Source organism: Poecilia mexicana, unplaced genomic scaffold (assembly GCF_051168715.1).
Source record: "Poecilia mexicana isolate PSO_F unplaced genomic scaffold, ASM5116871v1 scaffold_1, whole genome shotgun sequence".
Classification (NCBI taxonomy): domain Eukaryota; kingdom Metazoa; phylum Chordata; class Actinopteri; order Cyprinodontiformes; family Poeciliidae; genus Poecilia; species Poecilia mexicana.
Window position 1 is genome coordinate 1,621,206 of NW_028263370.1, and position 14,947 is coordinate 1,636,152.

The 14,947-nt window shown below is 39.6% G+C and overlaps 1 protein-coding gene across 1 annotated transcript in view; it reads right to left on the reverse strand.

Annotated features, from left to right (window-relative positions):
- The window catches only part of LOC106908529 (voltage-dependent T-type calcium channel subunit alpha-1H-like), a 290,955-nt gene that overhangs the window by 102,558 nt on the left and 173,450 nt on the right, over positions 1–14,947 (reverse strand). Inside the window, exons 11-12 of the mRNA XM_088014499.1 lie at positions 14,475–14,626; positions 11,876–12,061 (exon numbers count right to left, since the gene is read on the reverse strand). Coding sequence (XP_087870625.1) covers positions 11,876–12,061; positions 14,475–14,626 — 338 coding nt within the window. The remainder of the gene's footprint in view (positions 1–11,875; positions 12,062–14,474; positions 14,627–14,947) is intronic.

The window sequence follows — 14,947 nt, forward strand, 5'->3', positions numbered from 1 at the left end:
ATAGTACCTTCTAATTCTCTATATAATCTATATAATGTCTTTCTCTTGGTGTTGGAATTATTAAAAATGAACTTTTCAGTCATATTCTAATTTATGGAATGAGTCTGTATATTTTCTTGGTGCTTGCCCGCAGCTGAAAACAGTTGCAAAATTCACTAATATTTTTTGTAAAGAATTATCACAATGCACTCACTGGCCACTTTATTAGGTACACCTTGCTAGTAGCGGGCTGGATTTCCATTTGCCTTCAGAACTGCCTTAATACTTTGTGGCACAGATTCAACAAGGTACTGAATGTTTCCAGACTCTCTGGAAACATTCATCAGAGAGTCTGGTTCATATTAACATAATAGCATTAGCTATTGCAGATTTGTTGGACGCACATCCATGTTGTGAATCTCCCATTCCATCACATCCCAAAGGTGTTCTATTGGATTGAGATCTGGTGACTGTGGAGGCCATTCAAGTACAGTGTACTCATTGTCGTGTTCAAGAAACCAGTCTGAGATAATTCGCAGTTTATGACATGGCGCATTATCCTGCTGGAAGTAGGATAATGGCTGGAAGTAGGATAGGAAGATGGCTACTTCCATAAAGGAATGGTCATGGTCAGCAACAATACTCAGGTAGGCTGTGGCATTGACACAATGCAATTTTATCTACCTGTGATGTTGTGTTTGTTGTGAAGCGCTTTGGTCACCTGAGGCTGAATTGATGTTCAATTGATACTAATGGGCCCAAAGTGTGCCAGGAAAATATCCCCTACACCACTGCACCACCACCACCAGCCTGAACCGTAGATACAAGGCAGGATGGATCCATGGTTTCATGATGTTGACGCCAAATTCTGACCCTACCATCCAAATGTCACAGCAGAAATCAAGACTCATCAAACCAGGCAACGTCTTTCCAATCTTCTATTGTCCAATTTTGGTGAGCCTGTGCAAATTGTTGCCTCAGTTTCCTGTTCTTAGCTGACAGGAGTTGCACCAGGTGTGGTCTTCTGCTGCTGTAGCCCGGCCATTTAGACCCAATACTCCTAAGGGTTAAGCTTGTTAACAAGTAGCTTGTAGGCTACTGGTGTTGTTGTCTATGTTCAGCTACAATTCATTTTGCCCCCCAAAAAGTTGATTCCCCCCCCCCTCTGTTCATCTGGGGCAGGGGCTGAGTATAACAGGGAGTCTCTAAGAATCCACCCCCCACCCCCTCTTCGCTCACACACATCGTTCAACCAGACAGCTATTTGTAAGCCATAGGGGGGGCCAGAAATAGTTTGGAAACCATTGCATTAAGGCATGTAGACATGGCCAAGGCGATCTACTGCATTTCAAACCGAGCATCAGATTTAAGGTGATTTAAGAGACTTCAAACATGGTATGGTAGTTGATGCCAGACGGGCTGGTCTGAGTTTTTCCAGAGACTGCTAATCTACTGGGATTTTCATGCACAACCATCTCTAGGATTTGCAGAGAATATCCAGTGAGCTGCAGTTCTGTGGGCCCAAATGCCTTGTTGATGCCAGAGGTCAAAGGAGAAAGACCAGACTGGTTTGAGCTGATATAACTGCAACAGTAACTCAAATAAACACTCATTACAATCGCCATATGCAGAAGAGCATCTCTGAACGCATGCTGCGTTTAAAGGCGGCTTGGAAAAACAGGTTACCACATGTTAACAACTGATTAAACAGTTTTAACTGCTGATAAAAGTGACAGAGGACACAGATATGGGAAGTGTGGAAGCCCCTACTGTATTGACAGAGGAATAACAGAGAGTTGGCCATTCTCAGGTAAAAACCCAGCGCATAAACATTCATGTTTGTTTTGTTTTTTTCATCCAGACGGCTTCCCGCGCCCCCCCTGCAATGGCACAGCGCCCCCCCCTAGGGGGCAGGCCCCACAGTTTGGGAACCTCTGCCTTAATGCATTGAGTTGCTGCCATGTGATTGGCTGATTCAACTTCTGCATTAATGAGCAGTTGGACAGGTGTACCAGATAACATGGCTGGTGAGTGTATAGTCGCTATCATCCAGAGCTTTTTCTCTGTAGCTCTCGGTGAAGGCAGAGGCTTTTTTTCCTTTGCTCTTCTGCTCCCCATTTACCCACCTTCGCCTTGCTTGCTCTGTTTTTGTGTGGCTTTTTTGGAGCCTTTCTTTGTACATCCTCCGAATCTACAAATTATACATCTGGTCAACTGGTCTCTCAATGGAATAAATTAAATTTTTTCATCAAGAAGACAGAGCAATTGAGAGCCCACTTGTCCTGCAGGGACATCCCCGCCGGGATACATCCTGGATTTATTTGGATTCATGATAAGATTTCTGCTGTTGGAGTTGGTGGATACCTGATATATTGACAAATCTGTGATGGATTGGGCCAATTAGCAAATAGTTAGACTTACATGGTGTGGGACAGAGGCTCAAGTTGAATGTGATTCTTGCTGAGATTTGCAGGCCAGCTGTGGACCCTAGAACTCACTAGAGGGAAGGAATCGTTAAAAATGTTGCCATTTCCAGCGGTAATGATCATTCTAATTTGGATGATTGAAATTAAGCAGATATGCACTGGTGAAGACTTTAGGGCAGATAGAAAAATTAAAGTCTGCCTCAAAGGAAAGAATTTTGTTTATTTGAACTGGTTCACCAGTGTCAGCCTTGGCTGGCTAGCTATTTCAAATCTCCTGGAGGTTATGTAAACAAGCCGCTCTTTCCTATCGCCTCTCCCCTTCTAAGGCAGCTGTGAAATTGTATGGCTGGACTTTTCAAGGACTTGCTCTTAAATAATATCAACTTATCAGAGACTGTTGCTTGGGAGAACAGGCTGTAACGGGGTTCACAGACTAATTGTACACAGTACGCATGGCCACAGATACAAACCCCCCTGACCTCACTGCCTTTGCTGGCTTGTGTATGAATGTCGGTTTCCTGATGTGTAATTTCTTTCCCTTGTCGTCTGTTTAGTTTATTACTTTTAGAAATTTTGTAGTTCTCATTACTGTAGACCAACATTTAGCTTTATACTGTCAATATTGGAGCAATACCTAGAGAAACTCCTATTATTATAGTTTACAAATCTAGAAGAAACTCTTCAAACATGGAGAACCAACATCTAGCTTTATATTGTACAAGTCTAGAACTCAACCCAGAACAACTGGAACCAACATTTAGTTTTATACTTACTAATAAAATCAAACATGGAGAACCAACATTTATGGATCAACATCTAGTTTTTATCAGAACAAGAATCCAGAGACCCCTATTAATTTATAAATTATGGACTACTTTTTACTTATTCTTCTAAAACATGGGGAACCAATAGATAGTTTTATACTTTTACCTTTTTGTCTTTCCTTTGGTTTGGTTTTTTGTTTGTATTTCAAGTGCTCAACAACTTGAGCACTTGATACAAGAGAGGACAATTGGGGAGAAGAGTGACCATCGATATTACTGGATTGGACATCGTCTATTAGCCGCTACAGCTAGTGACATGAATCTAGATGCCATTACTATGCATTGAGTCATATCCACAAAACCCATACTGTTCCAATGCAGGATGAGCAGGAATCAATACAAAAAATGGTTGTACCTCCCATTTCTTATCCAATTTCTATAAAATATGACTTAATTTAAAGCTGACAAAAGTGCCAATGTTTGGATATGAAAAATATGTATTCTTTTCTTATATAAATCTATGAAAAGTTTGGCTTCAGCTAGTTCTGTTGAGATGCAAGAGAGGACTGTGCAAATTTCTCTTTTAGAGTGACTCGTAATTAAATTTTACCCAATAACCTATATGCCACGAGTAGTGGTGACATACTTCCATTATAACTGTCGCCACACAGACCGTTTCCGGCGGTTACCACTTGCTCCAATTGTTTTTATCCATTGCTGCAAAAGCTGTACCATGAACAAGACACAAAAGTTAAAATATATGCGAGCTACTGGTACGACAACTGATTTTTGTTGTGTGCTGTTGTGTTCAGTAATTAGCCGGTACCATCCAGTGCTTAGTTTTATTCATTTTCCTGCTGATATCAAGGCGACAACAGACCATAGCCGAAACTTATCCACTAAAGCTAACACACGGTTTGTATCGGCCTGGTATTTCAAACTTGAGGATACTGAAGATCCATCGTCAGAAATGGGAAGACGGAGGTTAAAAGGGAACTCTACATGCTTCATTCAGTGCAATAATTTATTGGAGGAAATTAATGTGGGAGGAAATCCACTGCTACTGGAACAGATTGAGAACAGAGGCAGCGATTTGGCACAAGATAAGACAATGTGTGTTCGTGAATGTGTTTGTGTTACACCGAGTATGAAATTATTTTTAGGCAACTCTTTAGTTTTTGTTTATATTGCAACTACATAAAATACACTTAACATGTAGTTGGAGCGCCCCTCCGTTACCGAACACGGTAGTTTAAGAACAGCTTTTGCCTGAAAATTAATCCATCTTTCTATTCTACCAACACCAAGCAACATGATCCAAACCACACAGTGGCCGGTCAAATTAAAATCCAAAACCTTTCCTTTCCAGCCGTATAAGTGTCACCGCTCCACATAAAACATCCACAGAACAAGTCTACCTACGAAGAAGGGCTTATTTCCCGAATCCCAAAAATATAGTATCGTACCTTTGCTGTTTCGTAGTTATATTCCACATTCGAGTGAATTTTTCCACTTGGCTGCTTTAAGTCTGTTGTTCTTGTGTTAGACGCGATTCCTCTGTTTTTGCTTTTTTTTTCTCTCAGCGATTCTGCTTAGAAAAATGAAGCTATGAAGTTACATCACCCTGCTGCTTTTTTTTTAATTAAAATGGTAAATTTAGGTTTGCCTGGCCTTATATAAACTAATATCTCTTCTATGCATCATTTTTTGTATTGACATTGGTACAGGTAATAGGCAAACCCTGTACTGCGTTTGTTAGTTGTCAGTGCATATGCATTACTGCATTCTCATTTATTAAGATCCTGACCACTTTTTTCGGTCGTTTACTACTTCTACTAACTTCAACTAATTGTGCTAATTCATATATCAAAACGTTCCGCTTTTTATGGACATTATTGCTTTGTCTTTTGCTAAGCTTCATTATTTTACTTTTTGAAATATTTGTGCTTTTGTGCAAATTTCAGCCCCATTGAAATGCATTGAAATTCTACAAAATTCTGCTAAAATCTTCTGGTTTTTCACAGCTTACTACTTCTGCCTACTTCAACCTAGAAACTCCATTCAACTTTTAAACAAGTCACAAGACTTAAAATTATATTCAATGTCTCAGCTATTTGATATCTCTTACGGTTTTCAAAAACTTGCAATTTAAGTTTTATGCAGATTTTTGAATATTTTCAAAAACTGTTGTTAGAGAATTCTAATAGTTAGAATTCTCTAACTGTTGTCAGTTAGTGTACATTCTAGTAACTGACAATTGTTGAATTTTTCATGCTTTTTGACAAACAAAATGATGCTGTTTATACATATTTACCTGTACAGGAATAATTTATGCTTTAAAACGTAGCCATGAATGTCTACTTTAAGGAACTATCATTGCTACAGGTCTTACTGTTTTCTGTCAAACACTTCTGGAGTACAGGCATGTCACCCCTTCTCCTGTTCCTTCAATGTATTTTTCTGTTGTGCTCTGTTTATATCTGTGTGTCAGCATTCTGCGTGTCTACCTTCTGGTATATGCCTTCTGCTTTACTGGTTTTACTGTCTACAAAGGTCTTCTGCAAACTTTAATCAATTTTAACAATTCATATATCAAACTTTTCTGCTTCTTCTGCTAATTTGTGCTTTTTTGCTGTGTTTTACTTTTCAACTTTTTCAATTATTTCAGGTTTTATACTAATTTCTTCTGCTAATTTGCGCTTTTTTTTCTATGTTTTACGTTTCAACTATTTCAGGTTGCTTACTAATTTATGCTTCTGTTCATCTACGCTATTTCTTTTGCTATGTTTTACTTTCAACTTTTTCAACTATTTCAGGTTTTATACTAAATTCTTCTAATTTATGCTATTTCTTTTGCTATGTTTTACTTTTCAACTATTTCAGGTTTTATACTAATTTCGGTTTCTGCTAATTTATGCTATTTTTTGCTATGTTTTACTTTTCAACCTTCTGAAAAGTAAAACAAAAACTTGAAGCAGAAATTATAAACTATATTCTAATTTCTGCTTTAACTTTTTTGCTTCTGCTACTTTATGCCATTTCTTTTCCTATGTTTTACTTTTCAACTTTTTCTGCTATTTTAGGTTTTATACTAATTTCTGCTTCTGCTAATTTACACTATTTCTTTTGTTATCTTTTACTTTTTGACTTTTTCAACTATTTCAGGTTTTATACTAATTTCGGCTTCTGCTAATTTATGTTATTTCTTTTGCTATGTTTTACTTTTCAACTTTTTGAAAAGTAAAACAAAAAGTTGAAGCAGAAATTATAAACTATATGCTAATTTCTGCTTCAACTTTTCTGCTTCTGCTACTTTATGCTATTTCTTTTGCTATGTTTTACTTTTCAATTTCTTCAACTATTTCAGGTTTTATACTAATTTCTGCTTCTGCTACTTTATGCTATTTCTTTTCCTATGTTTTACTATTCAACTTTTTCAACTATTTCAGGTTTTATACTAATTACTGCTTCTGCTAATCTGTGCTATATCTTAGGCTAAATTTCACTCTTTATCAAAAGATTTCCACCATGTATGACTGTAGCTTTCTTCTGCTTTTTCCCCTGCTTTTTATGCTTTGTTCTGCTTTTTCTTGCATTTTCTGCAGTAATCATTCTGCAAATATGCATTCTCACGGCTGTTTCACTAGGAGCAGCAATTTTTCTAGTTTAAATTACTTTCAGCTACATATTCAAAATACTAATACTACTACTACTAGTACTACTACTAATAATAATAATAATAATAATAATACAAAAGAATACTCAGATTTTAATATGCATTTTCTAAGTAGTAAATATTTCAGTTTGCTTTTACTCAGTAACTTCAGTGTTGTTACAGCTCAAACATTTCCTGCAGTTTCTTTTATTGCAATGCAGGAACTATTTTACTTAAACATTTAATTTCTTGAGATACTGTCAATTTATTTTCAAGCAAAACTATCAAAAAGAGCTTAGGGTTTATTCATTTTTGATTATGTTGTGTGGATAAATATGAACACTTATTAGTTATATTTTGTTTCTAATTTTTCAATTTTGCATTGTAACACCTCATGATGTGTTTCTGAGCCATGATTGAGCCACTGTGCCGATTACCTTTCCCTTGGATCCAAGCACCTGGACCTCGCTGACTGATTCAGCGTCCATCAGTCCACGGTCATCTGGATCATCACACCATGGACCAACTTTTTATTTACAGTACTTGGTTAAATTAGGATCTGGAAACCAGAGGACCAGATACTCAAAAGTCTACCTGCAGACTTCAATAGCTACCCTGTCACTAGAGTCATTCTGGACTGAGCTGAGCCAGACTTCCCCTCTCCTCCAGAGTGACTGCTAGGAAGTATATTATATATTCACTGTTCATTTTGTTATCCTGTTTGTACTTCAGGTAAAATTTTATTTTTTTGTAATATTCTACATTTCAAACCGTTTTTCCCTTATACCACTGTTTACATTATATGAAGTATTTGCATATAGATCAAGAATTGAACTGAGATATTAAAATGCACAATTTTCAAGTAATACCAGCAAAGAAATATGACTACTAAGTAATATGGAGTTGGTCATACAATTCAATATCAGTGGAGAGCTCCGCACTTCTCTTCACTGGAGTGTCCAAGACATGTGAGACAATGATGAGACAATGATATGATGAGACAATGACAAAGTTGGTCATCGAACGTAGGTTGTCCTGGTGCCAAGTGCACATATGGACACTCTTATGTCTGAACAAGGTGTTCATTATGGACAATCCACCATAAACACAGATGTCCAACAACAGAACACCACTCGGATTCAGATCAGTGGGGTCATTCCTTCCAACCACACCCCTCCAGGTCCCACTGTCATTGCCCACTGGTGCGTTGAAGCACTTTGAACTGCCTTGTTGCTGAAAATATGCCATATAAATAAATGACCTTCCTTGAAGTCCCCCAGCAGAACAAGGGAGTACCCTTGAGGGGCATTCCCCTTGGCAGGCCTCCAAGGACTCCCTGCCAAGGACTCCAAAAAGGGTGGGTAATCTGAACCGTTCTTCGGCGCGTAAGCACAACCAACATTCAGGATCCATTCTCCCACTCGTAGGAGCGAGGCTACCCTTTCATTCACGGGGGTGAACTCCCACATAAAGGCACAGAGATTGGGGAGAAAAAGTATGTCCTAGGGCCTCTCACTAGGGGCAATTCCAGAGTGGAAGAATATCTAACCCCTCTCAAGGAGACTGGTTCCAGAATCAGAGCCATGAGGTGAGGCCGGCTATTTCTAGCTTATGCTCACAAGCTACCTCAGGCTCCTCCCCCACCAGAGAGGTGACATTTCACATCCCAAGAGCCAGCTTCTGTAGCCGATCATTGGATCGCCAATGTCCCCGCCCTCAGTTACCACCCATCCCACACTGCACCCAACCCATTTGGCTTCTCTCACAGGTGGAGAGCCCATGGGAAGGGGGACCCAGATTTTCATGGTTAAAGTCTGGCGGTGCCAATGTGCCCCACCTCCAGGTCCGGCTCCAGAGTGGGGCCCTGCTGACCAATGGTTTTGCTCATCATAAGGGGTCTTCGGGCTGAACTTGGTCTGGTTCTTCACTTTGGACCTGTCTGCCTTGGGTCACAATACCAGGGCCATAAAGCCCAAGACATTATATCTCCTAGGATCACTGGGACACTCAAACCCTTCCACCACGATAAGGTGGCAGCCTTACCATAGTAAGTCATGTGATGTCCAATCCAATAATATAGATCACTGAGAAAACTTGCCATTTATGTTTTACAAAATGAAGCCTTCAGTACAAGTTCAAACTGTGAGACTATTTTCCTTAACCGAAATCATCTATCACCACGCCTTCACTGCAGCCAACCAGGATGCTCCACCGCTCCGCTTCGGTCCAATCATCCAGCAGAAGCTCCTTTAAAAGGTGAAGCAGCCACAGGTCCACCCGGTTCAGTTGTGCTTCAAGATGGCTTCAGTCGTGTTTCAACCCACCTCCTCCCCATCTCCACCATAAGCCTCCTGAACACCTCAGGTCCTATCAAGACTCCCCTCCAAGCTCCACCACCAATGACCGGGCCCAGGGAAGACTTACCTGAGCTTTGCTGGAGCTGATCACTCAAGCTCGCAGCGAGTCTCAGCTTGCATGTCTTCTGCCAGTGTCCGAGCACCAAATTCTCGGTCTAATAAAATTGTCTAACTGCTATTTCTCTCTCCATGTGAGTCTCTACAGATTGAAATAATTTTAAAAAGCAGTCATGCACTGGCTGTTAATGCTTTAAAAACAGTGTGCAGCTGCTGCCGAGTTACTGTCTGCAAACAGATGCAGGCTAATAAAAGAGAAAAGGTGTTCAAAATATTGGTGGAGACTGTCCCTGCTAGGCCAAAGTTGATGGGGACATGTCCACACCAGTCCTTCAGAAAGCTATGCCCATGATTGTACTTTTTAGACTTGAGCAGATGGTTGGCGTCGAAGGGCATTTCATCGTGGTTCAAATTCTTCCTGATGAATAGAAGCTTTTCTGCTCATTTAGGAGAATGCTCTTCTATAGATCCGTTGACCTCTATTCTATTTCTGCTGCTTTTTTAAACTTTACATATTGCCTTTGGGGTCCTTAGTTTTTTTTTAAGATTTTTGTGGCTCTAGTGGTCAGACAGGAAAGTGGGTAATGAGAGAGGGGGAAGACAGGTGGCAAAGGTCATCAGGCCAGAACTCGAATTTATGACGACCAAAGACTAAGTCCTCCATACATGGGTTGTGGTTTACCCTTGCCCCACCACGGTACCTCCCCCCCAAAAAAGATTACATTTGCTATGAATACAATTGAATAAAACTGCATTTCTAAGCGAAATTAAAGCTGCAAGCAGCCTCAAACGGCCCTTGCAGCTCAGCGCCGCTCCGGCCTCCTGGCGACCGCTGCCCGCCAGCCATTGCAGATGCTCTCACACAGTTCCCGCACCTGTCCACCAAGTGATACACATGAATGCGTTTGGCAACGCTCACTGACGACGCACGAAAAATCTGGTGCATATCGGCCGATGCAGTGAGGAGACAATAGCTGATGGAATAACCTAGTGGGTGCAGTGGAGTCAAATTACAATGTAATGCTATTGGGCTCTTTAGAGGTTCACAAAAGTCAATCATAAAAAGTTTGGTGCAAATCTGATGATACCTGTATGATTTAGAGGTGACCGTATGCATACAGCCAATCCGCCATGACAGAATTCATCATCATGTCATTTTATGTCAGTTGGCCTGGGTTTAAACCCATATGAATCAAAGAATAAAAGTAAGACATTATGCAGAAAAAACAGGTGACTTCCTATTGGAAGTCGGTGGGGCTAAGGTGATGTCATCAGTTGACCATGTAAATGTGATGAGGGCTGGTCTGTATTGCATGCGGAAGTTATTGAACCTTGCTGTTTTATGGCGAATAGTCAAAGTTTGACAAAGTTTGCTTTGATGTACGAGAAATCCTTTGATAATGTTTGACCTTCAATGTCTGAAGAGTGTGTTGAGTGATTTTGAAGACAATATTTCAAAAGCTATAGGATGAGTTCGCTCAGATACATCTATACAAAAGAGAAAATGGCAGCATCGATCCAAAATAGCCGACTTCCTGCTGGGTTTGGACCATGGCTCCAAGAGACTTTTTTATAGATCCTGACAAGATGCACATGTAACAAGTTTCATAATTCTGGGTTAAAGCATGGCTTGGGGCTGATCATTTAAAATATTCTAGGGGGCACTGTAGAGAAATTAGGCGATGCCCACCAAAGATTGTTGTGGATTTCCATCGGGGGTCAGACATGGATCGATCACAGTGAATTTGGTGCAGCTTGTTTCAAATCTGGAGAATTTAGAGCCAAATGTATGGCAACCTGTAACTTCGCCACGCCCATCAAAATCTCTTTGCGTTTTAAAGCAAGTGAGACCAAGTTGTCATGTGTCTTCTGACATAAGATCATGTTGATTAGCTCAAGGGGGTCAGAGATAGAGATTTCCAAATAAAAATAGTCACAAGTCACTTCCTATACTGAGAGGTGGGGTTCAGACTATGACGACATCCAACCAAGATCACTCATGCCAAGTTTGGTGCCAATTGACCTTTGTATGTGAAAGTTGTAGCTTTTTGTTTTCTTTGACCATTACGTCAACTTGGGCTCCCAGCCACGCCCTCTCAACATATACAAAAAGTCCCCGTTTTGATAACTTTTAAAGCCCCACCCCTTAGCTGCATCCTGACCAAGAATGAAGGTGATAGGTCGAAATCCCTAGGAGGATTTTGTTAAAGCTTGACGTGAGTTAAATTGAAAAATGGTCAAAATTTGACCTTTGACCCAAAAATGGCTGTCTCCCTGTGCATTTTAGAGGGTACCTCCAAGAGACTTTTTTTCTTGATTTACCTACATACAGAGTTTCAGATCTCTACAACCTATGGTTTCTCCTATCTCACATTAGTGGGGGATAGAGAGCACTGTGGCCACGCCCACTTGTGATTCCACTGGAATCTGAACATTTTACTTGGGGGACAATTTTCTGTGACGTTTGGTGACTTTTTAAATATGATAAAACCCCCAAAAAGCCAATTCATTTGACAGAAGAATCGTAATAATATGAAGAAACACCAGAAGAAACACTATGATTACAATAGACCTTCACAGCACTTAGCTACTCTGGCCTAAATATGTATAAATGAAGCAAAAGAGACTTTCAAATACCTGAATATGAAGATGAAGAGCATTAACAGCATGCAGAATGTGGCTACATTGTCCATGGTCTTCATGAGCACCACCAGTTGCCTCCTCAGAGCAGGAAGGAAGCGCACCAGCTTCAAAACTCTCAGCAGGCGAAAGGTACGCAGCACTGATAGGCCTCCCTGGGCCTCACCCACAATCTCCCACACACTGAAATACACAGTTCACACTAGGATATATATCTACCATTGACAAACACAGATTCAAAAAACAATCTCTTCATTCAGGGGAAAAAGAGTAAATTATTTTCTGTGTGACATATAATAACTGGGGGCTGCACAGTGGCGCAGTTGGTAGAGTTGCTGCCTTGCAGCAAGAAGGTTCTGGGTTTGATTCCCAGCCCCGGTCTTTCTGCATGGAGTTTGCATGTTCTCCCTGTGCATGCGTGGGTTTTCTCCAGGTACTCCGGTTTCCTCCCACAGTCCAAAAACAGTGAGTGTGTGCATGGTTGTTTGTCCTGTGTGTCTCTGTGTTGCCCTGTGACAGACTGGCGACCTGTCCAGGGTGTACCCCGCCTCTCGCTCGGAACATTAGATGGAGATAGGCACCAGCACCCCTCCCGATCCCACTAAGGGACAAGGGTGTAAAGAAAATGGATGGCTATAATAACTGAAAAACTGAATTTATGGTTACTATCAGTTGCTATCTACAGATAGCAAATTATGGTCAAAAAGGTTGATTTTTGGTTGAGGTCAACAATTGATCCACCATCAATTGTTGGTGGATCAACCATCAAACAATTATCCAATTCTAGCAAAGTAACCAGCGTTGAATAGATGTCATTGAATCAATGTTGTTTTGTGGTCGAATTCTAATGATTGAAAAGCCAATGTTGAATCAATTTATGTTGTTTGTTGCACCCTACTCCTCCTCATTGGGTGAGAGTATTTAATTATTGAGCGGGGGTTAATTACATTTTAAATTTAGCATTTGAGTTCAGGGGGTTGTGAATCCTTCCTGTAAATTTTGTTACTAATCTGTAAAACCTGCTAATCAATGATTCAGTATTTTTGATTCTTGGATTGGTAACTGGGTAAAAAGAACTGGGCCATTACTAATTGTGCGGGATCTTTATCAGCATATGGACACTTTTGAATAAATTTAATCATCAACTTATTTGGAAATGTTTGTGGTTAGGGGAAATGTTAATCAGTATATTTGAAGTTCATACTGCATATACAGTATATTGTAAATAATTTTCAATCCAACTACAATACAAATCACCTTTTGCACTATTTTTCTATGTTAAATGAACCCTGATCCTCCCTGAATTATATCTTTAGGTTTTCTGATAAACATCCCTTTATTTTAAATATTGATTCCCTCATTTTTACATTAGTGCAGTATCATAAATGCTACACTATGCTGTAGCTTGATAGGTAAATGTGATTATATATGTTGACCAACATTAAAATACATATTATGAATATTCATTAGCGTGTCCTTATTAATTTAAATTTGAGAATACAAGGGGAACTTTACGGTTTCTGTGTTTGTTCTCAGAACTATAACCAATACACTATTTAATATTTCAATGTGCTTCAAAACTTTTCAAATGCTTTTTATTGTCTTTCGAACTGGCCCAAACCGGCACCTTCCTTCCTCTTATCTTGGGTCAAACTGCTTGGCAGTTTGATCCAAAGTTGACTGACAAAGACAAAGACTACAGCAAAACTGTAAAGAAGTGGCTTCATTATGTACCAGAGTGGAAGGAAGGCATCAAGGAACCAAATTGACACCAACCAGAGTCAAACTTGGGTTACCCCAACACCAACTGTTTCCTTGGTTCATACAGTACAAAGCTTAACCTCATGGACGCTGTTCTTTTTTTCAGACTGTTGTTCTGACAGTCAAAAAAGAGTCAAATATGTTTACATATCTATGCATGTTTTCTTAAATAAAATGTATTCTCAATGCCATGTCATTTTTTAAGTTTGTGTACACACATTTTTGGAAATATATTATGTAATGTAACATAATTTTGAATTACATAATACCCATCATCTGCCAAAATTGTGTAGATCACCACTGAAGAAACTTTGAATGGTATGTTACGATGTAGACCTACATGAATAAATGTTGATTGCTTAACTTTGATTCAATATAAAATCAACACAAATGTGTATACCTCCACATTCAGATGATGGTTGAATCAAAATTGATGTATCAGTTATGGTTGAAATCCTAATATTGATTCAACATGTACGTGACTGACCACTTTCAATATTGTTTCAATGTCAGGCTTCAATATGGATTCGATGTTTCTGCCTAACATTGTTTCAATGTTGATTCAGTTATTTCTCTTTAAAGGAAATGACAGCAGCGTGAAAGAACCCAGTAAACAGGTAAAGGCTTCAAACACATTCATAATTCATCTTTTTGTACTACATAATGGATTGAACACAGGCCCTCTGGAGCATGTGTTCAGCCATTTGGCTTAGCCACCTCAGTCAGAATCCCTGTACCAGCAGCTGTGGAGCTGTGAAGTTATGATCAAAATGATTTTCCAATAACATGACAAAGTTTTAATGTTAAACTTTTCAAACCAAATATTTCCTCCTACCTGATTATGACAATGATGCTGTCAAAGCTATTGTAAGGGTTCTTGATGTAGCCAAAGAGTCCGAGAGCCAGCATCTTAAGAAGCATCTCCAGGCTGAAGAGGCTAGTGAACACCATGTTGCTGATCTCCAAAATATCTGTCAGCTCCTGTGGCTTATGTGAGGAACATGGGGAGAAGCAAAAATGAAGAAATAAACAGGAAAAGACCGTTAGTGTCTGAGACAGGTGCTCATCAAGGTTTCTCAGAAAGTCTTATTTAAAAGGCTTATAATGGGCTACATATGCATGGACAAATTTCTGGATAGAAATTTTATACATTTCAAGCTACTGGTTACTACAATCTAGCTTTTTGAGTGTCATAAAAGGTAAGTCAGGGTTTCCCCCAGTGTATTATAGGCCTGGCGGCCCGCCATCCTTTACTCCAGGCTAACCATTTCTTGTTTACGTTTTCTGGAAAATAATAATAATAAAAAA